The sequence below is a fragment of the Ptychodera flava genome, chromosome 12, assembly GCF_041260155.1.
Source record: "Ptychodera flava strain L36383 chromosome 12, AS_Pfla_20210202, whole genome shotgun sequence".
In the NCBI taxonomy this organism is placed as follows: Eukaryota; Metazoa; Hemichordata; class Enteropneusta; family Ptychoderidae; genus Ptychodera; species Ptychodera flava.
Window position 1 is genome coordinate 5659188 of NC_091939.1, and position 26868 is coordinate 5686055.

Here is a 26868-nt window from a genome sequence, read left to right on the forward strand (position 1 = left end):
ATTCGGGTATCAACGCTCTGTTGTGACAAGTTAAATTACAGATGTTTCAACATGCTAAGGGGAGTATAACAAGAACTTGCAATTGACATGCAAAACAAAAGAGTACAAAAAAAATCTAATGTTAGAACTACTGGCCCATAGGAAAATGAAAATTGTCACTGAGTTTACTATTATTACAGGCCCATTTGTGAACCGCTGTACAAGGCAAATATTTTAAAGTTAAAGGGCGTTACATTGATCAGCATATGGATCCCTGACGATTTGAATAAAGCATTTTAACCTTTCGAGCAATTACATATTTCAATAAAAACTTGTTTACTTGATCGAATTATCGATTTTTGGAATAAAAAGGGGAACTTCAGACGTCCTTTTAAATCGAAGGTTTTTTTTGTAAAAAGAACGCGCTCAAAGTTGTATAACCCTAACAACGAGTTATGATTGTTGTGTCGACAAAAAAAACATTCCACAGAACAGTTTTTTGAATGTGAATATGAGCAGTTTTGAAGTTCTATCGAGGACCCAGATGACATTTAACCCTTTGAGATAACCTGACAGTGACGCGGATACAACAATTGCGTAGCGATGAGCTAGTGACGAACATAACATTAACCCTATACTTGCCAGTCAGTATCACTTCCCCATCTGACAAGTCAGTAAAGAGTGGTATTGAGCCCAAACTATATGTATTTTCACCCACTTTAGCTTGGTATGTTATAGCAGCTTTAGTCTGTAAAAATAATGTGTATATAGTATCTATGTCTTCAGGAACCTTCAAATCTGCAAGTCTTTGTTACAATGCACAATATGGGACATGTTTTGCTCCACTACTTTTAGCCAACTTGACCTGATGGTGAAATATGAACTTGGCCGAAAAAGGGTTAAACTGTACATTTTAGCCTACATACACCTACGGCTGGTCAGTGAAATGCCTAAGTTTTGCTTACTCATGTGACAAGTTTCAGTCACAATTGACGTTAGATATCATTTACATTTAAGAATTGAACGAAAATGGAGGCTTGAAATGGATTCCTGTCCATCAGTATTATTAACTTCAGATCAATGTGTGCACTTGTGAATGTCATCTCCAGTGAGTCGAATAGAGTCTAGATGAATCGATGTATATCGACTTATACAAGAGAGTACCATTGTGTTATGGATTCTATAACGCCGATATACATTACTGTGTTCAAACAAGCTCTCTGATTAAATTGCTTACTAACAATGCCTAATATGTAACATTAGTGTGAAGATTTATTGGATGTTCTTTAACTCCAGAAACACGAGTACGGCGTCGCTTTTTGAAACACTGTATTGATATTACTAAACTTAGATACTGCAATACAGGTTTCTATGGGAATTATGACAAATGGCATCAACTCACGAGATGCATACTGTATATCCGTGTATATACAGCTATAAAGAGCCATCTTTGGACACAAAGGAACGTCGATAGACGGGACTTCAGCAAATTTGCCATGTGCATAACAAAGCTAATGAAAAACAAAAGTAACGCCATGCTGATTTTATGTCGTTTATATTAAAGAATGCATGAGTAGTGTAAAGAAATTAAGAATTGAACTTTAATCGGTCAAAGGCCAGTAGCTGTAACTTTTGACAATATTTTCATCATAGCTTTGTTTTGTATGTCAAGTACAATTTCTTTTTCCACTTCCCAAAGTACTTTGAAATACCTGCTATTTAGCTTGTCAACACAGCGTCCCCCTGTCCATAATGGACGAAAGCAAACTCGTACCTTTGACTCGTACGAGGCGAAGTTATGGAGTGCAAAGTTTACTGGAGTCCATTATGGGCCGGGAGGGGTATATTATTGCCATTATTTTAAAGCTTTGGCAATGCCAGTGACTTTGTGGATGAATAAAACATCTGGCGCCACTATACTGGATGATCGGACACATTATCAGTAATAATCTGGGAATGACGTCACAAATTTACTGGTATTGACAAAGCTATGTGTAAAATGCGATGTCATTGTTAACATTTGAATTCAAGTCCGCTCCGGTCCAGAAATCACTTGTCAACAATAACAGTCCACTCTACTCATAGGCTGAGTTGGCAAGCTCACCATACTCTGTGGGGTAGGCCTAGAACAAGAAATTATCGTTGAAATAGAAAAGAAAAATAATGAGAGAGAAAAAGTTATCAAGAGCTACAGCTCAGTACAGGGCCCTTTCATGTCCATGAGACTCAATAGACTCAACTGCCAAATCCGCCATCTTGTTCATATAATACATATCTAACTATGACTGTTGTTTTTCTTTCATAATTTTCCGAATTCTTGCCTGCATATCCCGGACATACTTTTGTGTCATTTCTGACCGAAAGAGAATGGTTATTCAGAATAACAAATCAATTTTGCGCGCAATATGTTACATTTCTCCGACGATGGACAGTTATGAAAAAAGAGCTATCAAAATAATTGAAAAATGACAACTTCCTAACGGAGAAAATACACAAAAAACACTAAAAGATGGAAATATAGGCCTGTTCGGCAATTTATTAATTTTCAATCTCCTGGGCGCTAAGTCCAAATATGTTGTTCTTTTAATTATTTACAAGAATATGGTACATTCTGCAAAAGCAGTTATTACTGTTACTTCTCTGTTAATTTGCTAGTAATCATTATTTTTCCATTTTCAGCCAATTTGCTGGAATTACTTAGTGATACAAGACAAATCACGCATTTTGAAGCCACCGGTGGCGGACGAACTGTTCCTTAAATCTGATATCATATGGGCAACATAGACACATACATACATACATACATACATACATACATACATACATACATACATACATACATACATACATGCATGCATGCATGCATGCATGCATGCATACATACATACATACATACATACATACATACATACATACATACATACATACATAAACAAAAATAGAGAGAGGGGTGGGAGAGAGAGCAACAGGCTGGCACACAGACAGGTAGACAGACAGACAGACAGACAGATCAGAGTGAGTCTCAAAAATTTCAAGTCATCATCAACAACTTCCTTATTTTATCAATTTCCCATCGTGTTAAATAGACGTTGGAAAGTCTTGGAACCCATCGATGGCTGCCAAGACACAACGAAATAATATTTAGTGAGAGCAGGAAAGTGTTTACATTTCAACATGTAACGCTGTAACGACGTAAATTAACTGAGAATGAACGATTTTGCCTTAAAGGCAGACTATGCAGATGGAATACACAAATATGATACGTGAGATACGTGTCTATCGTTCATGCCTTTCTTTGTCATTCAATCGTAATGAAAACATAATGCTTTTCAAAATAAAATACGGTCGATTGATGATGAACTTGCACGTGTACTGAAAAAATATATCAATTAACTTTTGGATCGGTCCAACATTTCCTCACGCCCTAAATTCTGTCAGATGGATGTACCGCACGTATTTATTGGTTACATTAGTGACAAAAATTATGTTAACACTGCGGTTATAAGCTACTTCGATGGATGTGATGGGTCGATATCCATACTTTTGCCTTTGTTACAGTTGCATTGACGTTTAAACATTTAATTCACAGATTTACAAAACCCAGAGTGGTTGTGAAGAACGGTCGGTAGGAGTAACGACACATAAGGATGCGATAGCACATTTCGGTCGCGATCTAAATTAAGAAGCACTCATCTTTGCGATTGTAAACTAAGTAGCAATGTTTCAAACATACCAGGTCAAGTTTGAAGATCTAGACCACAGTCGGTGATATTGTTGGCAATTGATGATAAAATCGATTTTTCTGACGAAATCAAGATTACCTTTTGAAAACATCGCCTTGAACCATCATCCACACTCTTTCCAGCCTGAGAAATAATCAGATATACTGGCGTATATACTGACGTATAATCCGCCATACTTGGAGTCATGACAAAATGTGAATATTTTTTCCAATATAAATACGGAATACTTTTGCATATATAGACGTTGGATATTTTGCATAAATGTACTTGGTTTGACTAGAGTGGTTACAAGTGCATGTGTGTACAAATAATTTGATGAAATGTTGATTCACTATACATTTGAGTCTATGAGAAAACTATAAACACTTTTGACAATAAAAAACTAATTTAATTTGTGTTTTTTATAAGTGTTTGAAAAGTGATACAAATGTACTTGATCAGAATAGGGTGTTTGAAAGTGCAGATGGGAACAACAAATATGAGATTTGAATTTCACTCAAAATATAAATTTACTTCTCATGATAGTCTAGGGTGAACTATTAAATATTTTCCCAAAAATCCCAGTGATAGATGTAAGCAAACTGGGCAAAATCTGTGACAAATGTTAGTAATAATTATCTTCGTTTTTGAAAATAAATTAAGTTCTTGCTCCTCCCCTCCAAAGTGTGATGAAATTATTAGATTGTGAGTGTAAAAACAAGGATTCTAAGGGGGCATGACATTCTGGGGCCATAAATATATCACCAGAAAAGAGGAAAATCCTCTCCAAATTAAAATCTGAACACTCCCTAATGACAACTTGAAGTGTTCATGCTTTTCCCGCGGCATCCAATTTATGGCAGCGTTTTGTTTCTCTTCAAACGTCATGTTTATTATTGATATTAATGCAAAACACACTGTTCGTGCGGCTATAGTCTGTAGTACAACAAACACCTATGACATCAACTTGTTCAGTCCACATTTCAGAACCACACGAGACTTGAACATGACTGAGATAAAAGAACCACGCCGCTCTGTAATTGTACATGTGCACAGGCCAACTTGAAATGAATAGTCTAAAATACGATATTATTTTCATAATTCTTAAAAGTAATAAATCGTAATTATGAAATATTGATATCACATAACCGAGTTAGTATTTCATCAGGATTGAGCTTCCTTTCTGCGGAGAAGCACTCGATAAAATCACTGTATGTGTATAAGATTATGTATAACAAGGACGGCAGGCCGGAGCGTCCCGTACACTAGTAGGAGCTACCTCCATGCTAGGAGTATATAAAGGTGGTCCTCCTTGACCTATAGTTCCTGGAGGGAGTGTGGTTCTGCACCTTCGCTTGCCAAGGGCTCTTGTCAGCTGGGTCGAAGTAACGGGCCCGTGAGAGCGGACGATGGTGGTTCTGACCGGGGTTCTGCCATTTACCGTTTTTTGCTCACGTGTTGACACACGTGAGCATATGTTGCAGCGATGTCTGTCTGTCTGTGTGTCTGTGTGTCTGTCCGTCTGACTGTCTGTCCGTCAGTGTGTCTGTCTGTCTGTCTGTCTGTCTGTGTGCTCGATATCTCAAAAACGGCTCATCAGATCAGAATCAAATCTGGTACATAGATTCAGTTTGCAAATGGCAAGAACAGATTAGTTTTTGGTGGGTGTGGCTTGCTTAATTTTTGCTCATTTGCATAAATAATGATTTTAGAAAAAACAGATATATATTGACAACGACTGCACACAATTTGATGAGATTTGCTACAAATGTTGATCACACCAAGATATATCAGCTGTGAAAGATATTAAGGGGTGACATAAAAGGTAATGGATAATTTGCATATTTAATGAACTTTCCGAATTAGGGACATATATCTGATTTGACTTGATCAAAATTGACAAAACTTGGTATGTATATTGAAGATACTATGATTTCACATTATTGAAAGTCATTAAAGCATTTTTACTTCATCAAACTCTTAATTTGCATATTTAATGAACTTTTTAACTGAGGGATATTTATTTGAATTGACTTGACCAAAAATGATGAAACTTGCTATGTACATTAAAGATACTATGATATAAAATTGTTGAAAGTCATTAAACATTTATACTTCAGCCACTTCCTTATTTGCATATTTAATAAACTTTCCTAATTAGATATATATATATATCTGAATTAACTTGACCAATGCAAAGTTGATGAAACTTGCTATGTATATTGAAGATACTATGATATAACATTATTGAAAATCATTAAGCAGTTTTATTTCAGCCAATTCCTTATTTACATAATTCCTTATTTCACTAATTAGGGATATATATCTGAATTGACTCGACCGAAGTTGATGAATCTTGCTACATATATTGAAGATACTATAAAACAACATTAATGAAAGTCATGAAACTATTTTACTTCAGCCAATTCCTAATTTGCATATTTAATGAACTTCCCTAATTAGGGATATTTATCTTTATTGACTAGACCAAATTTGACGAAACTTGCTATGTACATTAAAGATACTATGATACAACATTGAAAGTCATTAAGCATTTTTACTTTAGCCAATTCCTTATTTGCAAATTTAATGAACTTTCCTAATTAAGGATATTTATCTGTCTTGACTAGACCAAAGCTGACAAATTGCTTTGTACATTAAAGATACTATGATACAATATCATTAAAAGTCATTTAACATTTTTACTTCAGCCAATTCCTAATTTACATATTTAATTAGAACATTTCAGTCAATTCCTTATTTGCATATTTTTAATAAACGTTCCTGATGGGGGATATATACTTAGATTTAGAATTAATCTGTGGTGAATATTATTCGTTATGTTGATCATAACACTTTCAATGAAGTTGCAAACATATATAAAGGCAAAGGTTCAAATTTACACATAACTGCAATATATTATGAAACACGTGAGCATTTTCAGTTCATATCTGGTTTGGGGAGGGTCTATGCCCGGGGTTTATGCTGCCGGGTGGTGTACTTTTTATCGTTTTCGCCACACCGGGTCGTATGTGGGAAATCCTGTAGCCTCGCTATCAGTAAAGGATTGATCTGTTGCTACTGCGCCTACTGTCTGCGCAGGGGTATCCCAGCCACTTGTGTTTCGCACACAGCTGTTGCAGCAACTCGTCTTTACCCTGAAATTGGTAAGTCTGGAAAATCGTCATTTTTGAGTAAATTTCTTTAGGAAAAGGGGAACTGTTAATTTACACCGTAGAGGATATTTGCAAACTTTCTGTAATGTCCTGGATGAGAATGGGGTTGCTTTTCAGAATGGTACCGGCCAGTGTTACACTCCTACCTCCATGCTACCTCTAATAGGCTCTATTATATTTCTCCTACCTCCATGGTTTCTCTATCTATGGATGTACAAAATAGAGGCTTCCCTCGTGAACGTCATTCAAACCACAGGCACTCGACTCAATGCAAGCAAACCGTCACTGATGCAACCGTACATGTTGCATCAGTGACGGTTTGCTTGCATTGAGTCGAATGCCTGTGACTCAAACTATCTATGTGCTATCTTCATTCGCAAACTACACCCACGACTGACATTGTCACATACAAATTATAAAACCGTGCCTAAGCCAATGGGGAATTTCCAGATAAACACCTGAGAGAAGTGCAGACTTCATTTCTAATGATAAGCTCAGACCATGGAGGTCTCCATGCGTAGACTTACTATGTTCACAATGCCCTATCATCCTATGGATATTTCGGACTTATATTTTACAAATTCTAGCATAGACCCTGGAGGTACTGTATGGTTCTAGTAGGTAAACTCCCTTTTAAACCCCACTGATGTAGCTAGCTTGCGGCTTTCCTCAATGTACGTGTGTAGAGGGCAGCAGTCTATCTCCACTTACTCTAGAACCTCGGACTCCGTCTTTGGCCGTCCAGGTTGTTGACTAGTCTCCACTACGCACATACGTTGAGAAAGCTGGAGGTGACATCTCTACACCCACTTATTACCAGTAGCTATGCACGACTGGTATGTTTTTAATATACTCTGAGTGTTTTCTCTGCATGTTCACTGAAGGGGGCCATTTCTACCCCATTTATCAAAATTAGGGGGCAGACTTGACATTAGGGGACAGTGACAACAGCAAATTCATATGTGATCACTACACTATGTGCTTGGGTCACCATCAAATGGGCTTATTTCTTTGGTGTGTTTTGTGTGCGATTTTTGCACTATCAGTAAGTTTTAAAGGGCAGAAAATGGCTCGAAATGCGCAATTTGCGCAGTCGAGAGAAAACCCTGTACTCTATGCCTCAAGTTAAAGGGAAAGAGTCGTCAGAACTGCGCCTGTGCGAGTTTCTTGTTTACAAGCAATGTATTTCGTGCACGATATCAAGATGCACCTCATCATCATAGCTGCAACATTTAAATTATACGATGTAGATTATGACAGACATGTTTTAACTTTCATCAATCACCATCGTATCTTGGATACAGTATTGCCATTGGTCGTATTGGTCCATACGACCTTTGAGCGCAGTTCCTACGACTTTATCCCTTTGAATCATGGTCATGTAGCCTCCAGCTCACTTGTCAATTGAAGACATACTAGTTGTTAAAACTGCAGACCCCAATCAGTTTTTTCATTAACGCTTGTTATATTTATTATTTACTTGATATTTGTCCTTTGATCTCCTTTGAAAATTGTCAGTATGTTAAAAGACCAGGCTGGTAAAAATAGCTGCCCCTTTTAACACAGACACCTGCATACAGAGCTGTATAGACTACCCTCTCCCATTCTTCATTTAACATGTTGCTAGGATCGCAATGGAATCAGAGGTTGATACTGAAATTCTGAGCAGAAAGGATTCGCTTTTTCTACTCCTTACTGCTTGACCTCCATCTTCAAGCTCTCCTTTAACTTACAACTTCATGATCAAATGTTTAAGAATGTTTTGACTACATATAGCAAGTACTTACATGCTGTTTGCAATTGTCTGCATGTTCCTAATGTTGCTCAGACACCTCATATAAAAGCTCATTGTCTAAAAGGTTAGAGTTACAACATCCCCAAACTACTTCATCACAGTACCCACCTGACATCAAACAGTTTTTCTGCAATTTTTTTGGCCCACCCTAACAATTTTATACAACAGAACGTCACTCTAGAGCATAATGTGCCATTCCAGCATATCTGTTATAACAGTTTTCTCTCCGGACATCTTGTGTGGTGTAGCTAATGATTTCTTGGGATATAAACAATAAAATTCCCAGTTGTGTTTCACCCATGATGTTAGGCCAGACAATAAACCAATTTGCAAATAATGCCATCTTGCAAAAGGGGAAATAACCTGCAATGTGTTTGACAATCATGATGAGAAGATCCCCACAACTGTGCATGCAAGTTGATTAAAATCATACGTAGAAATGTGTCAGTCATTTTTTTGCAATTGTACCATGGTCTGTGCTTTAGCAGTAGTAGAGTTTAGGATTGTGGAAGCGAAGATCATATAGGCACGATGGTCTGTGCTTTAGCAGTAGTAGTAGAGTTTAGGACTGTGGGAGTGAAGATCATATAGGCACCATGGTCTGTGCTTTAGCGGTAGTAGAGTTTAGGACTGTGGAAGCGAAGATCATATAGGCACCATGGTCTGTGCTTTAGCGGTAGTAGAGTTTAGGACTGTGGAAGCGAAGATCATAGAATCATAGAACAAAGTCTTTTAAAAAGATTGGCGCTTCTCTTCACCTTAGTCTTGTCAGTTTTCAAGAAGTGCATCTTTAATGCATTTACAGCCTTTACTGTGAACAGTAATTTGGGACGGGTTGGTTTTGAGACGAAATGATTAAGAACAAATGTAATTTCTGAGTGGCACCACTTTTAGGATGGCGTTCTGTCAAATGAAGTCACATTTAGTTTGCAATGAAACCTGTATTGAGGCTGCTACAGTTTATAGAGAAAAGCTTGTATCTTCCCATTATTTCGTTTTGTTACTCCCTGATAGTAGCTTGTCAAGGAAAAAAATCAAGATCTTGAATTGGGTTTCTGTGTAAACCCCACATTGATATGCACAATGATGAACACACGATTGAACACATGTTTTTCAGATTATAAGATGAATGCACTTTAGCATCAGAAGAGCTAGCTACTCGCAACAGCTTTATAAGTGCATAAAACAGAAGATGTTTGAATCAGTTAACCCTTTGAGGGCTGTAATTTTCTCCCGCCAAAATTTTAGTGCAAAATTTTACCAATGTTACCGATTTTTTGATAAGTTTGGACTAAATGGACATCACATTTCATTTGCTACAGTTTTTTCTCAAAATTTTGATAAAAATCTGAGAAAAATTGACAAGGGTTTATTTTATAAAGGAGACAAAACTAGACTTTGGCGCTCAAAGGGTTAATCAAGCATTGATTCATTGGGATTCAGGGTCATTTGTGTTTGATATTAGCAACAAACTGTAACTGGGGCAGTGTAACAGCTTAGGCAATGCAGCAACTGTCAGCAGTCCGGGTTATGTCCATAGAGAGGATAGTTGGGAAAAGCCAATGGCGTACCGTATATGTAATGAGGTTAAGGCAAGAACCAATCACATACTGTATATGTAATGACGGTTAAAGGTTAAGTGAGTTCACTTTGAAATGTTATGCTGACATCGCGATCTGACCTGACAGATCCACCGTGGCCAATCGAGTGAGAATGTTGGCTACCCAGCTGTGTCGAGTCAATTTGCGACGTTCTACCGTGTTAAAAATTGTAAGGATTTCTTCAGGAATAGTTTTCTGAGTTTCTTTACCCTAGACTATGTTCGACAAATAGTTATTGGACGTTTTTCGTACTCTTTACCAGCTTCTGGTTAACTTCTCGGCGATTGATTCTGCGCGCGTTTTTCTGAGCGAAGGGTCAATCGTACCGGGAAATGCATGGTGATCGAAAAAACCGTGCTCCATCGTGCTCCGATCATTGACAAGAACAGTTGACCCATCGTTGCAAAGCTTGAAACATTCTCCATGCTACAGATGGAAAGGTTAAATTAAATTTGACCAAAAATAGGCGATATTTGGCGACAAATAACTTGCTGTAAATTTACAAGGGTCAAATCCTGATTTCTGGGAGCGGTACCTGGCCAGGAAAATCATCCAAAGAAGTAATATTCGATGTAATAACCACCAGTGTCAGTCGCTATCTCGACCGTACTGAACATTGTGCATAATGTCTACATCTAAAAACTACCTAGTGCTAAAAATAAAGAGTGAAATCTGGCCGAAAGTTCCGAACTCATTACAATCTGCAAGCCAAGGATTGCATGGTTAATTATTCATGACGTTGGCGGCGGCAGGTTCGCTGATTGGTCAATCGTACTATCCTCTCTATGGACATAACCCGGACTGGTCAGTAGATGGTCAACTCTGGACAATGATCTTTATTAATTAATAATTATCTGTAGGTCAAGCGATTTCTGTGAGTCATAAATTAGTTACTTATGGCTGCATCCCACTTTTAAACTCAATATATCAAATATATTGATAAAATGCCACATCACACTGTACACATGTCAACTGACACGTATTGAAAGAGCTTGAAGACTTTCTGACAGGTCATGTCATTTGCATAGGGTCCAGGGCCACAATGTGGCAATTGGACTAGTTCTGTCATTGAACCACCAGAGGTAATGTATGTAACATGCAGGGTTTGGTTTCTTTTTCAAGTTTATGTTATTTGAAAGCACTGTGTTACCTATTCATTTCAGTGTGTAGATGAATCTTGTCTCAGATTTGCAGGTCGTTAAACATCGCATGTATGATAGCTCAGGAGTTGAAATTGTGGCATGAGAAATCCATCATCCATTGAAAAATAGGACAGTGTAACATATTACAGTAATAACCAGCCTTGCCACCTCTCTAGATGTTTGCAATAACAACGTTGTTATTTTTCCCACTATCAAATCAAAATGTAGGGTTCCAGGACAGGTTTGATCGGAAAAAATCTGATGATGATAAAGAACTTCATGCACTGGCCCTTAGATTTCCTGTTGAAAGTGCATATCAATATTGTGACTCTGAAATCTGACCTAGTTTTATGAACTTGATAATTGCTGCCTTGCTGTCCTCTGGGATGATCATTACAGTGGCCAGCTCATTCTGGGGATATATAGTCTTCAGAAGCCATGTCACAACTTTTCACATTATTTTCATGATTTTATTATCTAACTAAAGTTAGACCATTTAATTGTACTTATTGAAGTGTGTTTACACAAGGGTATTCTGAATATTGAACTCAATATGCAAGTACAACTTTCAACAAGATAAGTAATACATGGATGATCTACTAAAATACAAATGTATGGCCACCTCCATGATAAATAGTGCATAGGAACATTTGAATCTCTACATTTGACATGTCATCATCCATGTGCATATGTGGCACTGAATGCCTCCTCTTCAATGGTATATGCTTTGTTTCATACGAAATGACCAAATTTTTGCAAGTGGAGATAAATTTAAAATGAAGTTGAAGTTCAGAACTTTGGTAGCTTTTTCTGGCAAAAATGAATGTGTTTGTAATGTGGTAAGAGGCTGTTTCATTTAACTGGTAGAATTCAAAGAATAACAAAAAAAATTGCGGGATATTATGATATCAACAAATTATAAAGCGATGCATCTTTTGGCCTGTCATGAATGTGTAAAATGCTGTACATTTTTCCGTGCATGAAAATATTGCCTTTCCATAAAGCTAATTTATTTCAGTATCTTCCATGTTGTCTTTGATTATTAGAAGCTATCATTCAAATATTTATTTATTTATTTATTTATTTATTTGTTTGTTTATTGATTTATTCATATTAGATCATTGTTCAACATGGGAAGTACTCAAGACGATGATGTACAATTGCATGTTCACACGCCGTTGATACACAGCCGTCCTCTGTCAGTACTGACTGGCTTGACTGTGAACTTGAAGTGTGAGAATGTCCAACCAACAGACACCTTCAAAATCAGAGGAGTCGGTAACCTTTGCAAGAAGGTGGGCCAAGTTCGCTTCTCATGACAACTTGTAGAAAAAAACGTTCAGGGATTTTCTGTGTTGTGAGTAGTTTTAAAGTTGAAAGTGCACTTTTTGTGTAAGAAAAATTTTTACTGTCTGAGTTTTCCAAAAACCAAATTTTCATTATTTTTCCTGTAGAGTTAATGCAGGAATGGCAATCAGATTGAATGTCAAAAACGTTCAGTGACTTGTTTCTCAAGTGCTAAATTTTGCACAGAGACTTGGTAAGAGAATGGTGGAGTTTCATCGAAGAAAGCTTGAGCAAAGTTTAAGTCTTTTACTTCCAAGTCGCATACTACCTTAAAGGTGGAGCTTCCCTTTAAAAGGGCGCGAAGTTGTGGCGGCATTCATTGTGTAAGTGGGCACCAAACAGGCAACATGCGGGCACACACTCCAAAAAATGCCACTTTTTAGTTTTTTTCCAGCCGCAAAAACGCAAACAGACTGCCAAGCGGTCAGCGCAAAGCTGCTGCCGATCAAACTCTGTGGTTATATTCAAATTCTAATATGACTGGAAGACGAGTTTTTGGGAAATTCGAGCATTGGTGGTGGGGAATCAATGACCGTTGACAATTCAAACTGACCGTCAATCAAATGCTTGTCTAAACTCTGTTTGCAGGATTAGCAAAGGGTGACAAAATGTTGAGATCAGTTCGTGTAATTAATGTTGTAGAAATCAAACATTGTACTGGCCAAATGTTTGACTGGGAGGAGAACTCCACTAATGCGAGAACCTGGGATTGAAAATTGCGGCTTTAAAAAAGAAAACAATACAATGAAGAGTACATTGTTGATCTGGTCTTTCCATCTCACTGAGGTAGTAAAAACATGTTTCCATAACCAAACTTTTTCATTACGCTGATCAGGTTTTCATGATAAGTTTTTACTCATTATCTAGATTTTTTTTGTTATTTTTAGGCCAAGGCAAATGGCTGCAAACACATTGTTTGTGCATCAGGTAAGAAATGCGCAATTGTAAAGAAGAAATTATGATTGATGTGAGACCATCGTAGTGAGAGCATATTAGCTGTGGAAATGTTGAGTCATTAAATCATTCACTTCTTGCAACACGTTCAACTACATCTGTAAGTGTCTTGAATTTCAATCTAATTCAAAATACACCATAGAAATACACTAATGTACCTATGAATTTGGGCACAGATATTAGGATTCTCAAATGTTACAATACTTTCCTGGTCCTTGTCTCCTACTTTTGCAGACTCATTTTGAAGTCTGCAGAGTAAATAAAGTGTACTTTGTCTTGTTTCCAAGTATATTTGAAACTCAAAATTCCAACTGAGTTAGCCTAAGGCACCAGCAGTCATTTTGAATTTCAAATATTTGGTAAGATTTTGAGTTGAATTTGTTTCTGTAATCCTAGTATTTCTTTTCTAACCACTTACAGCCCCTTACATGTATGTTTATTCATTATGTACAAAGATTTGAGCAAAAATGTAAACCTTTCCATATCAATGCTTTTATAAATTTCCATATTTGTCTTGCACACTAGCATTATGCAATTGCTTGTGACATGATGGCTAAAAAGCATCCAACAGTGAGTTTAATAACACTGTTCACAATTATTCATTAGGTTTTAATACTTGGAAATATTAATAGCAACATGACAATTGGTAGCACCAAAAGAAACTCTAGCAATGTGTGCCTTTTGTGACTGACTTTTTGACTTTCATCTAATCAATGAAGGCAGCAGACTTACATTTTATCATTATTGCATGTATAATGTGCTCTAGTCTTGAAAGAAACTTCAAACAATATCTTTGCATTTAACAGCAGAACTGTGTTTTTGATCATCATTATTTAAATTAAAAAATGTGCAGTCAGTCTTTTTACCTATCATTAAAGTACATTTTTCACGTTTTTGTTTTGTGAATTTACATTAAATAATTCAATGTAAAATATAAGGGTACATACTAGTGTTTTGCAGATAACCAGCAAGTATGCAACACAGAAAACAAATGCACACAATAAAATCTGGTATTTTATTGTATGTGGAAATTTGACAGTGTTGTTGTCATGGTGATGACCTTTGACAGGTGGGAATGCAGGAGTAGCAGCAGCGTATGCAGCTCAAAAGTTGGGAATCCCGTGTACAATCATCATACCTGAGAGCACACCGAAGTTCACCGCTGAGAGACTCAGAAAGGAACTGGGTGCAAACGTAGAAATACATGGTCAGGTAAACAAAATTAGTGTTTGTGTGAAGCTTGTCACCAAATTTTGTTATTTAGTTGGAATAGCTACACTTGCCAAGCAGTGAGGTGGGACCTACATTCAATGGTGGAATTGTAGTTCTGTAGATCTAGAGAATAAGTGTATTGTTACAGAAAAGGAGTTATCACAATATTTTATTCTGGGCATACTATGACTGAGTAAGAAGCAAAAGTTTTTATGAATGTGTTTATTAACACTAAAATTGTTAAAGAAAGTGATAGTGTAAATAGGAATGTTTGAAGACAAGGTTGTAAACTTAAGTTGGTAGTAACTTTGACACTTAACAAATATATGTAGTTGAAACCTCTCCCAAAATTCCATATGAATCTCCATAGGACAAAGTCCCCCGGAATCAAGTGGGAGCCCACTTTGATGTTTGAGGGACTTGATTGTTACGTTGAACATCATCTTTTGTATATCCTTTTGTTCTTTAGAAATCCTGTGACAATCCTATAGGAGAGTTCCAACGGGATTCCTGTAAGAGAATTTGGAAGGTTATTTAGTGTTGGATAAGCTTGGGTGTGAATTGTTTTAACAGTATGAGAACAGCTAGCATTGCAAGTCATGCTTAAACCCAATATTTTATTGGCATATTTTCTGGTTTTGGAAATTTTTGACAAATTCAGAGAGTGAAAAAAAAATATCCACATTTGGAAAGATATGCTTTCTCATAGCTCATGTTTTTCATTTCAGTGAAACAACAAGTCAATGTTTTATTCGTTGCGTTTGTTCAGGTTTGGAACCATGCACATGAGAGGGGCTTGGAATTAGCAAAGCAGCCAGGCTGTACTTATGTACATCCATTTGACCATCCAGATGTCTGGTTAGTTTCCTTTACGTGCCTCTGTCTTATAATGCATTCACAACCCTCTGATTCCATGTACAGTATATCCATTGTCCAAGTTAGTCTACAATTTGATAAAGCAGAGAGTGTAATTTTCTTTTTCCTTTATATGCATTTTCATGACTATTGGGTTATAAAGCCATTTTTTCCTCTAGTCACTGTTAAAAGTAGCCTTTGAGGATCTATCATATTGTTTGATTAAACATCACAGACACGGCTGTTAAATTTTCACACAAACTCCATATCGTTTGTCAAGTGGACCTTCGAAAATTGGGCTTTCTCTAAATGGCTAGGAGCTATAACTTTTGATGATTTTTCACTGTTTTTCTTTTTTTATGTCAGACAACTACTGTTTCTTGTTCTACTCCAAAAAGCATGTTGATGATACACAGTATTTAGCTTGCAGTCTCAGCCAGTACATTGTGTTTTTAGTCGTCCGTGGGGACTTATAGGTTTGGTCATGTCCGTGCGTGCGTCCGTGCGTGCGTCCGTTCACGCAGATATCTCAGACATGCCCAGGTCAATTTCTTTCAAACTTTGCACAAGGATAGTTCCCTACCCCATACAGATGCACGTCGATTTGTTTCACAATGCGATCAATTTTGGCCGTGTTAGAGGACTTTTTAGTTTTCACCTCCATAGACTCCCATGTATAAGGCATTCTCCATAGACTCCCATGTATAAGGCAGTCCATAGACTCCCATGTATAAGGCAGTCCATAGACTCCCAGGTATAAGGCAGTCCATAGACTCCCATGTATAAGGCAGTCCATAGACTCCCATGTATAAGGCAGTCCATAGACTCCCATGTATAAGGCCAAGAAAAATAAAAATTTAGTTTCTCATCGTATTCATATTGCAAAAAGGATGCAGTGACACAGTTTTTAGTCCCCACAGATGAAGTCCAGGGGGCTTATAGATTGGGTCATGTCCGTCTGTGAGTCCATCTTTGAGTCCATCCGTTCATGCAGATATCTCAGATATTTTGACAAAATGTCACGTGACCTTGGTGACCTTTGACCTCCAATATATATATTTGTCCATAACTCAGTAACCGTAAGTGCTACACCCTTCATATATGGTATGATGGGACAGCTAATGACGCCACATATTGTACCTCATTAATTATGCACATATCTAATTTTGAGCGAGCCAATAGAGCTAGAGGTCTGATTTTTGGTATATAGGGATAACTTAGCAATACTATTTTTTTTCAAAAATGTCACCTGACCTCAGTGACCTTTGACCTCAAATATACATATTTGTCCATAACTCAGTAACCACAAGTGCTATTACCTTCATGTATGGTATGATGGGACACTTTATGATGCCACATATTGTACCTCATTAATTATGCGCATATCTAATTTTGAGCAAGCCAATAGACTAGAGGTCTGATTTTCGGTATATAGGGATAACTTAGCACGACAATTTTTTTGACAAAATGTCCTGTGACCTTTATGACCTTTGACCTCAAATATACATATTTGTCCATAACTCAGTAAACACAAGTGCTACATCCTTCATGTATGGTATGATGGGACACTCTATGACGCCACATATTGTACCTCATTAATTATGTGCATATCTAATTTTGAGCGAGCCAATAGAGCTAGAGGTCTGATTTTTGGTATATAGGGAAAACTTAGCAATACAATTTTTTTGAAAAAATGTCATGTGACCTTGGTGACCTTTGACCTCAAATATACATATTTGTCCATAACTCAGTAACCACAAGTGTTACACCCTTCATATATGGTATGATGGGACACCTTATGACGCCACATATTGTATCTCATTAATTATGTGCATATCTAATTTTGAGCGAGTCAATAGAGCTAGAGGTCTTATTTTTGGTATATAGGGATAACTTAGCAATACAATTTTTTTGACAAAATGTCACATGACCTCGATGACCTTTGACCTCAAATATACATGTTTGTCCATAACTCAGTAACCACAAGTGGTACACCCTTCATATATGGTATGATGGGAGACCTTATGATGCTTCATACTGTACCTCATTAATTATGCGTATATCTAATTCTGAGCAAACCCATAGAACTGAATGTCTGTCATTCATATGCACATAGATTTGTTCTGTGATACGATCCAATAAGGCTGCCATGTGGCCATTTTATTACGATTTTTTCATGTACTGAACTACAGCTCAGACATGTATCAAGCGAATTTATTGAAAAGTATTTTTATCACAGACCTAATGAAGAGGACTCTTATCCTCTCGGAGGACCTGTAATCAAAGTACTACCCATTAACAAGTGGGGACTGTGTTATCAACGATGACTTGTTATTGTTGACAAGTGAGTTCTAGTCTGGAACAAAATTCAAATGTAAACAATAGCAGTGCATGTTACTCATACACAGTACATTGTTTTGACGAGGTTACATGGACTTGCGATTGACATGTAAAACAAAAATAGTGGGAAAAAATCATCAAAAGTTACATCTTCAGGCCATTTGAATCTTGTTTCTCCATCTTTTGGTTGGTTAATCAATTCTCATGTTCATTTCTGACAGGGAAGGCCACGAGTCCATGATGGTTGAAGTTCAACAGGATCTGAAAGAGAAACCAGACGTTGTGATTACCTCGGTCGGTGGTGGTGGGTTACTCAATGGCGTCGTCCAGGGATTACAGAGAGTAGGATGGAATGATATTCCTGTCATCGCCATGGAAACAGTCGGTGCTGATTCATACAACCAAGCAGTCAAAGCTGGTCATTTGGTGACTTTACCAACCATATCCAGGTAGGCAAATCAAAGTCTGTCATTCATGACCTCACCAACCATAAAAATTTGGTGATTTTACTGACCATAACAACATGTGGTGACTTAATCAACCAAACCAGTTCAAATCAAGTCCAATTTTAATTCAACCAAACTTAACTAGAAATAAATAGACTGGTCATTGCTATGACTTTAGCATATCAAGCATAATGAGATAAGAAAATCAAATTTTGTTGTTAGGTGACTTTGCCAAACTAGGTCAAAGTCACCCCAGGCTATTTGGAATACATTTGGGTGCAAAGACCTTTGAAAGAGCAGTCCTCTAGTATCTGTGATTTGGTATGTAGATATATAAACTAGTAACAAATTCAGAAAAAGAGACAACTCAGTCCTTTTCCTGTTGACTTTGAACCTGCAACCTACAGTATATGTACTCTTTGCAAAGAAGTTGTCATCCGAAGGTACCCAGCCATGTACCCATCCTGAATTAAGTGGTTCAAATACCCAAGTTAAGCAGTTGTAAGTTTTGTTTGGTATCCTGATAACCATTTTATGGTAAATTTCTTGAAAAATGGATTCATTTGTGCCATTTTTAACAAAAATATTCACTGGTTGCATGTGCAATATTTATTCCATAGGGCTTAATTTTTATGAAGCACACACGGGTATACACACTAGTACATATTACATGCATTCAAACAGAAACCATGGTCTGTATGGTCTAGGAAAGTCCTTGATAGTCCTTGAATTTTAAAGCCGCCTTGTAAGTCCTTAAAAATGAAATTGAAACGTGGGAAAATGATAATCCAGCCATGGTTTTCCAATGTCATAGAAGTTATATGTAGAACAACATATAAAATTGTATGTTGTATATAGTATTTGGACTTCAAAGAGTTCTTTTGCTGACAAAAGTTCCTGAAAGTCCTTGAATTTTAACTTGCCTAGAGAGTACACACACTGAGAAAGGCACAATTTCACAGTGTTGATGATTTATGGAAAAATCTGCCCAACTCTAAATGTTCTAACCTGGTCAGCCTTAGTCGTGTCAATACTGAAATGCATCTGTGGACAATTTCTTGTTGGCTGAAAAGCTCTACGAGTCATGTATGGCTTAAATTAACAGTGTTTTTCATCTGTTTGCAACAGTGTCGCTCATTGTCTTGGAGCCTTGCGTGTTTGTGAAAGAAGTTTTGAGAATTACAGTAAGCATACCATTCACTCTGAAGTGGTCAAGGACAAAGAGGCAGTGTCTGCTTGTCTCAGGTTTTTAGGTATGTTTCCTTTTCAAATTATTCCCTGATGTGAGGTCACGAACAATCTTGAAATGGCTTAATGACAGATTTTACAATAGCTCCTTTTACATTGAGACATTGTTTGTTTTTCAGTAACAGTACTTTTGTCAAATTGCAGATGACCATCGCATCATGGTGGAACCTGCCTGCGGTGCTGCCCTGGCCGGTATCTATAGCAACGTGATACCGAAACTACAGAAGGAAGGCAAGCTGAAAGCAGATTTGAAGAACGTAGTTGTCATTGTCTGTGGTGGAAGCAGTATCAGCATTCAACAGCTGATGCAGTGGAAAGAACAGTTTGGGTTGTGAGAGACTGCAGACTATTGTGCTGAACCCAGTTTAAGGTAGAACGCGCCTCGGGGACAGATAATCGGACTCTCAAACTTTTTCAATTTTTTTCTGATCTACCACTTGTGGGGGCTCATTTTAAAGCTCTTGGAAAAAGAAAAACTTTCATTGGCTTAGTTTTTTTGAAAATATGAAATTTAATGTTTCCCTTATAGAGTTAGTGGCGGCCATTTTGAATTTCAAATATCGCAAAATGTTGGGTAATTTGTTTCGCTAGTTCCAAACTTTGAACGGTGACCCCAATTTTTATCGTTGATTTGGTAAGAGAATGGTTGAAAGTTTCATTCAGGAAAGTTTGAGCAAAAGGTTAAGTCTTTCACGTTCACTTTCGAGAAGCATACTTCGTGACGAATGATATGTTTGTAGGCCGCCATCAACTCAACGGTTTTCATCAGTCTGTTTTAAACTTAAGTATGTCAAGGTAAACTTTCTGAAAATGCACAATTTTAATACAATTGCTGATGACACGTACTTCATTCTACTATGACTGATGGAAAGCTTTGTGTTGGTAGCAGAAAGCTGAAAGCTTGCATATATGTTAGTGAAATCAGCATTTTAGTAAGAGTACCAGCCAGTCAATGTTTTAAACTTAACTACATCTTAATTTCACAAACTTGTAGCCCTAGGTTAAGGGATGAGTCAGTTCAGTGATGTAGACCTTTTTACACTTATCCCACAATGCATTGCTTGAGCAATGCAAAACTTCCTACACGCTTGAAACAAAACATGATTTTTAGCTCCCATAGCCATATGTATATATGGCAATGGAAGCTATTCTTATAGGCTAGGAAAATGTCTGTATATCTGTATGTCTGTATGTCTGTATGTCTGTATGTCAACATCAAAAACTCCAAAACCGCTGTACATTTCATCTTGATATTTGGTGTGTACATGGATGATGGGCTGTAGATGAGATTTTGTTCAAATGAAGTTGTCATTGCCAAAAATATGCAAATTAAGTGAAAAAATGTAAAAACAGTCAAAATTGAAAAAACTCAATAACCACTGAGCAGATTACATGAAAAATTAGCATGTAAGTACTTTGGGCTGACATGAAATGATTGTGCGCATCTTGGGTCAGTATCTTGGACTTGCTATTTTTCATGAATTTTTTTGTAATTTTCTCCCATTTTTGGTCAAAAAATCTCCTGCTCTGAAACCACAAGTCGGATTGATTTGAAACTTGGTATGGAAGTGCATAGGAGTGACCTTTCCCAAATTTGGGCAAATCGTGGTGAAATTTGCATATTTTTAGTTTACACGTCCATAGACTCCCATGTATAAGGCAGATCTCCATACACTCCCATGTATAAGGCCACAAAAAATAAAAATTTAGTTTCTCATTGTATTCATATTGCAAAAAGGATGCAGTGACACAATTTTTAGTCGACACGGATGAAGTCCAGTGAGCTTATAGATTGGGTCATGTCCGTCTGTTCGTCCATCCGTGAGTCCATCATGCAGATATCTCGGATATTTTGACAAAATGTCATGTGACTTTGATGACCTTTGATCTCAAATATACATATTTGTCCATAACTCAGTAACCACAAGTGCTACCACCCTTCATATATGGTAAGATGGGACAGCTTATGACGCCACATATTGTACCTCATTAATTATGCACATATCTAATTTTGAGCGAGCCAATAGAGCTAGAGGTCTGATTTTTGGATTATAGATATAACTTAGCAAAACAATTATTTGACAATATGTCACGTGACCTCGGTGACCTTTGACCTCAAATATACATATTTGTCCATAACTCAGTAACCACAAGTACTACAGCCTTCATGTATGGTATGATGGGCCACCTTATGACGCCACATATTGTACCTCATTAATTATGCGCATATCTAATTTTGAGCGAGCCAATAGAGCTAGAGGTCTGATTTTTGGTATATAGGGATAACTTAGCAATACAATTTTTTGACAAAATGTCACGTGACCTCGGTGACCTTTGACCTCAAATATACATATTTGTCCATAACTCAGTAACCACAAGTGCTACACCCTTCATGTATGGTATGATGGGACACCTTATGACGCCACATATTGTACCTCATTAATATGCACATATCTAATTTTGAGCGAGCCAATAGAGCTAGAGGTCTGATTTTTGGTATATAGGGATAACTTAGCAAAACATTTTTTTTGACAAAATGTCACGTGACCTCGGTGACCTTTGACCTCAAATATACATATTTGTCCATAACTCGGTAACCACAAGTGCTACACCCTTCATGTTTGGTATGATTGGACACCTTATGACGCCACATACTGTACCTCAATAATTATGCGCATATCTCATTCTGAGCGAGCCAATAGAGCTGGCTGTCTGATTTTTGGTATATAGGGATAGGAGAGAAATTTTTTGACCAAATGTCATGTGACCTCAATGACCTTTTACCTAAAATATATGTTTATGTCAATAAATAAGTAACCACAAGTGCTATGTCCTTTGTATTTAGTAGGATGGGAGACCTTATGACAACACACGCTTTACCTCATTAATTATGTACACATCTAATTCTGGGCAAGCGAATAGAGCTAGAGATCTGATTTTTTGGCATATAGGGATCAATTAGCAATATAATTTTTTTTTCCAAAATGTCATGTGACCTCGATGACCTTTGACCTTGATTTTACATATATATGCATATTTCAGTAACCACAAGTTCTGTACCCTCCAAGTTTGATAGGATATTAGACCTTAAGATGTCATATCTTGTACCTCATTTATAATGCGCATATGTATTTCTTGGCTGGCCAATACTGCTAGAGGTCTGATCTTTTTTCCCGATTTAGAACCATAACTTAGACATGCCTCATGTGTTTCAAATTGGGAACAACGACATAGACCTATGTGCCCATAGATCTCAACATATAACTTCAGTGATACTTCTTAATGACCACATTTTCCTGCCCCATCAAGTAGGGAGGCCAACTGAAATTTTGAAATGTTCAATCTGCATTTTAATTAATGTAGTTTTTTAGATTTCAATGAGAGAAGCTAAACATTTTTTTAATTTTCGAAATTGGATGAACGGTTACAATTTTATAGCTTTTTAAAACAGTCACTTTTACTCTTTCTGTAGAAAGACAATACATATAATAACAATGGGAACAATGGGACAAAAATGAAGGAGTTTTAGCTGAAATTTACAGTAAATTTGCTGTAACTTTGTTAATAAAACGTCTTTTTGTACCAAATTTGGCATGGAGATAGATTTCAATGGCACACACAAATGTATCCTAAAATCACGCGATTACGATGGTGGCCATATTGGATTTATCCATGGCAACGGACGAACGACACTTAACGAGAAATGACAAAATGAAAATATTAAGCTCAAATGGCATAAGTTATATATCAAATTGAAGGTCTTTTTGAGCTGATGACACTTTTGAATAGCTCTACTGCATTAAAACTCCCTACAAAAAGTATTTTATCCAAATAAAGGCTTTCAAAACATCACCACTGGGGCCATGTGGAGTTTTGACATTATTTGGTAAAGGCTTCTTCAATTTTATCAGTTTCTGAACAATTTGAAACTTAGAATTTAATTTAAGGATTATTGGTTAAAACTATGTTCCAAAATTACAGATCATCTTTAAAATTCAGGAGTAAATTGAATGAGAAGTCGATGTTTGGAGGTGCTAAAAATTGCATACTTGTCATGGTAAAGTTATCAGCAACTAAGATGGTCTCATCATACCACCTGTCAGACATGCAAATTTCCTTTGTTACAAACATTTAAAAAAATCAATACCCTTTCTTTTGCCAACACAGATGCAACTTATTCCCTTAGTTTCCTTGAAAATATTGTGTATGGCTGTCAAAAATCTATGTCGACAAAATCACAAAATTGCTATCTCCTCTGCGCAAAAGGGATTGATCTTCTCATTATTCACCGTGAGAAATTAGAGAATTATGATTATCAAAACTATGGTCCCAGAATTTTGATATATGGACTGAGCTGTTCTGTGTACAGAAGAAATTTGCTCCAGTTCAATGAGTGATCTCCATGTGTACGGATCATGGAGAATTGTGGGTAGCCTCACTTACTGTGAAGCGTGGTCAATATCTCCGTCAATAAATATGTGAGCTGTTCAAAATTTCTCATTTTTCTAGCAAAAATTCAAAAGAAATAATGATAAACTGCGTACTAGAGGACGTTTCACTGAGAGTTGGTCGGGTTAGGTCTCGGAAAAATCGCTCTCAATTTTTGTCTCGGATTTGGTCATATACACTGCCCTATGTTGGTGAAGAACCTTATATCGCGAGAAAGAGCGAGATCTGGGCTTTCAAATGAGTATTCGATGTAAGGGATGTTTTGATTGGCTCACCTTCAAACATGCGTTTCAAAATCGGCGATGTAAATATTAGGTGCTGCCATGTTTCAGATCGCCGCTCCCGGTACCGTTTCTAGCTCAATTTTGCAGTTTATTCAAAAAGTAAGTAGTTCATATAAAGAAATAAAAAACATATGAGAGAATAGCTGCATTTTTAATTTTTAGCCTCATGTATTTTTTTCCACAATTTTCTTTCCCGTTATCGATGTTTTTCAATTTTGAACATGACTAAGTCACTGGTGATTGAGTGTCAATTCAGCACGTCCTGGGTGACCTACTGGCCTCCCTACATCAAGACTAATACTCCTATTACAAGTGGGGACTATGTCATTGTAAATGACTTGTTGAGTTAATGGTTGTATCACAGTATTCGATATATCTAATTCTGTATTTTTTCATTTTATATTCTGAATAATTACATTAAACATATTTCACTGTCTCTAGTACATTTCATTTAAGTATTTTCACTTCATGCACTTTATCCCTTTCACACATGTTCAAATATCTGACCAGAGAACAAACACTAAATAGTCCAGGATGGGAGCTACAGTGTCATTGACGCTATTTTTGTTATATACACATTGTTGTATCACATTGTCCCAGTAATATAATTCATAATGCCAAAATAGTTTGGTTCATTGTATTTCAATCAGCAACGAATGTATCATCCAGGGTAGTATCAGCCACAATTGCTGTAAGTTACTTGTCCTCACATAGAACACATCATGGGACCTGTAAGAGGACTATATCTATGTAAGGAGGATGCTAAAACAACTGCTCAGACCACTCAGAAATGACAGAGTTGATTGATTCATCAAATATGATAAAAAATACTTAATATTATACATTTTGATGGACAGGTCTTTACTATCTCTGTATGGCATTGAAGAGAAAATAGTTCATATCTGTAAATTGCCCACCCTATTTTTTTTCTGTTCATTAGCACTACCATTTATCCATATTGAGAACTCAACCTGGAAACAGCTTGTAAGGTTTACTATATGAGTTGTTTAGGATTTTTTTCAATCAGGATAGTACACTATATATATTTTCAATAGCAATAAGGTTTCTCCACAAGATGATTTGGAGGGGTTGGCCAACGCTCTGTTTTTTCAAGGAATAAACACATACATATACAAGTGAATACATTTTTACAATAAAGGCATATGCTAATTATGCATTGTTATGTAAATTGTCAACCATCTGTATTTTTGAAAAAAGCTTTTTTTTTTAAGTACCATACAGAGGTTTGCATACATCAAAATATTTAATATTTATCTATCATGTTTCATGAATACATTAATTGTTTGCTTTCACCAATTTGTGGACATGAATGATGGGAAGGCAAAGAAGAATGTATGCAAATCAGGTTAAGAAACTCTCATACCATCAACTTTGAACAGTTGGAAGTTTTGAATTAGTAAATAATATTTACGAAAACATTTCCTTTCAAAATAATTCCTGCTAGTAGACCTAGAGGTATAGTGTGCCTATATATATGATTTGAAAAGAGTAAAGTTTGTATGTTGACACGAGCATTATTGGCCTTATGTTTCCAACCTTACAGTATTGATGTAAGATTGTACGTGTTTATCATAATTGCATGATTGGTTCTATGAGTGTCTTTCTGTTGACAGCTGGATTGGATTTTGGAAACGTGATTTTATTTTCCTTTGAATATCTTGGGCTGGGAGAATACGAACTTTGAAATTATGATGATTTATACATGACATTTTTAGAGATTAAAAATATATGTACAAACAGATGCAGTTATAAATGCATCTGTAAATCTGTTACATGGATAAGCAGATTTTTAAGTACATTATTTCCTTACTCTTAAAGATATTCAGCATGAATACATGTAACTTTAGAGGACAAATTTATAAGTTAGAGTGAAAGATTCGGGTGTGTATGAGTGCTCCGGCTCACACGACCTCTGACCCAGTCAGAGGTCAAGGAGCACCTTGGACACGGCTGAATCTTGTAGCCTCTTGTACAGTGTACTCCAAAAGAAGAATAACTGTTGTCCATGGTTGTATTGTTGCATAATTCCTCATAGTGTAAATATTTGAAGTGGAAAATGTGTGCTGTGTTTTTACAAATTTACAACAGTGACAGGGTTGTATTGAGTGAGATTCACCAATCATGTAGTGTTGAGGAGACTGCTTTGACTGTAAATCGAAATTGGACATAAAAATAATTTTTACAGAATACAAAGTGTATATTTTTCAACTTAATAAATAATGATAAGAATTGAAAGGAATTGATGAGTATTTACAGTTTTTTCAGTTTGTCCCTCAAATAGACAAAGTCCGACAATC

General features: G+C 36.6%; 1 protein-coding gene across 1 annotated transcript; it reads left to right on the forward strand.

The window, feature by feature from the left end:
- Nucleotides 1-6799: 6799 nt before the first annotated feature.
- On the forward strand, nucleotides 6800-26810 carry LOC139144786 (L-serine dehydratase/L-threonine deaminase-like). Its single transcript, XM_070715556.1, has 8 exons — nucleotides 6800-6868; nucleotides 12533-12710; nucleotides 13650-13689; nucleotides 14786-14928; nucleotides 15698-15786; nucleotides 18345-18572; nucleotides 19698-19822; nucleotides 19962-26810. Exons 2-8 carry the CDS (start codon nucleotides 12546-12548, stop codon nucleotides 20150-20152), a joined length of 981 nt encoding a protein of 326 aa, XP_070571657.1. The 5' UTR covers nucleotides 6800-6868; nucleotides 12533-12545; the 3' UTR covers nucleotides 20153-26810.
- Nucleotides 26811-26868: the final 58 nt, after the last annotated feature.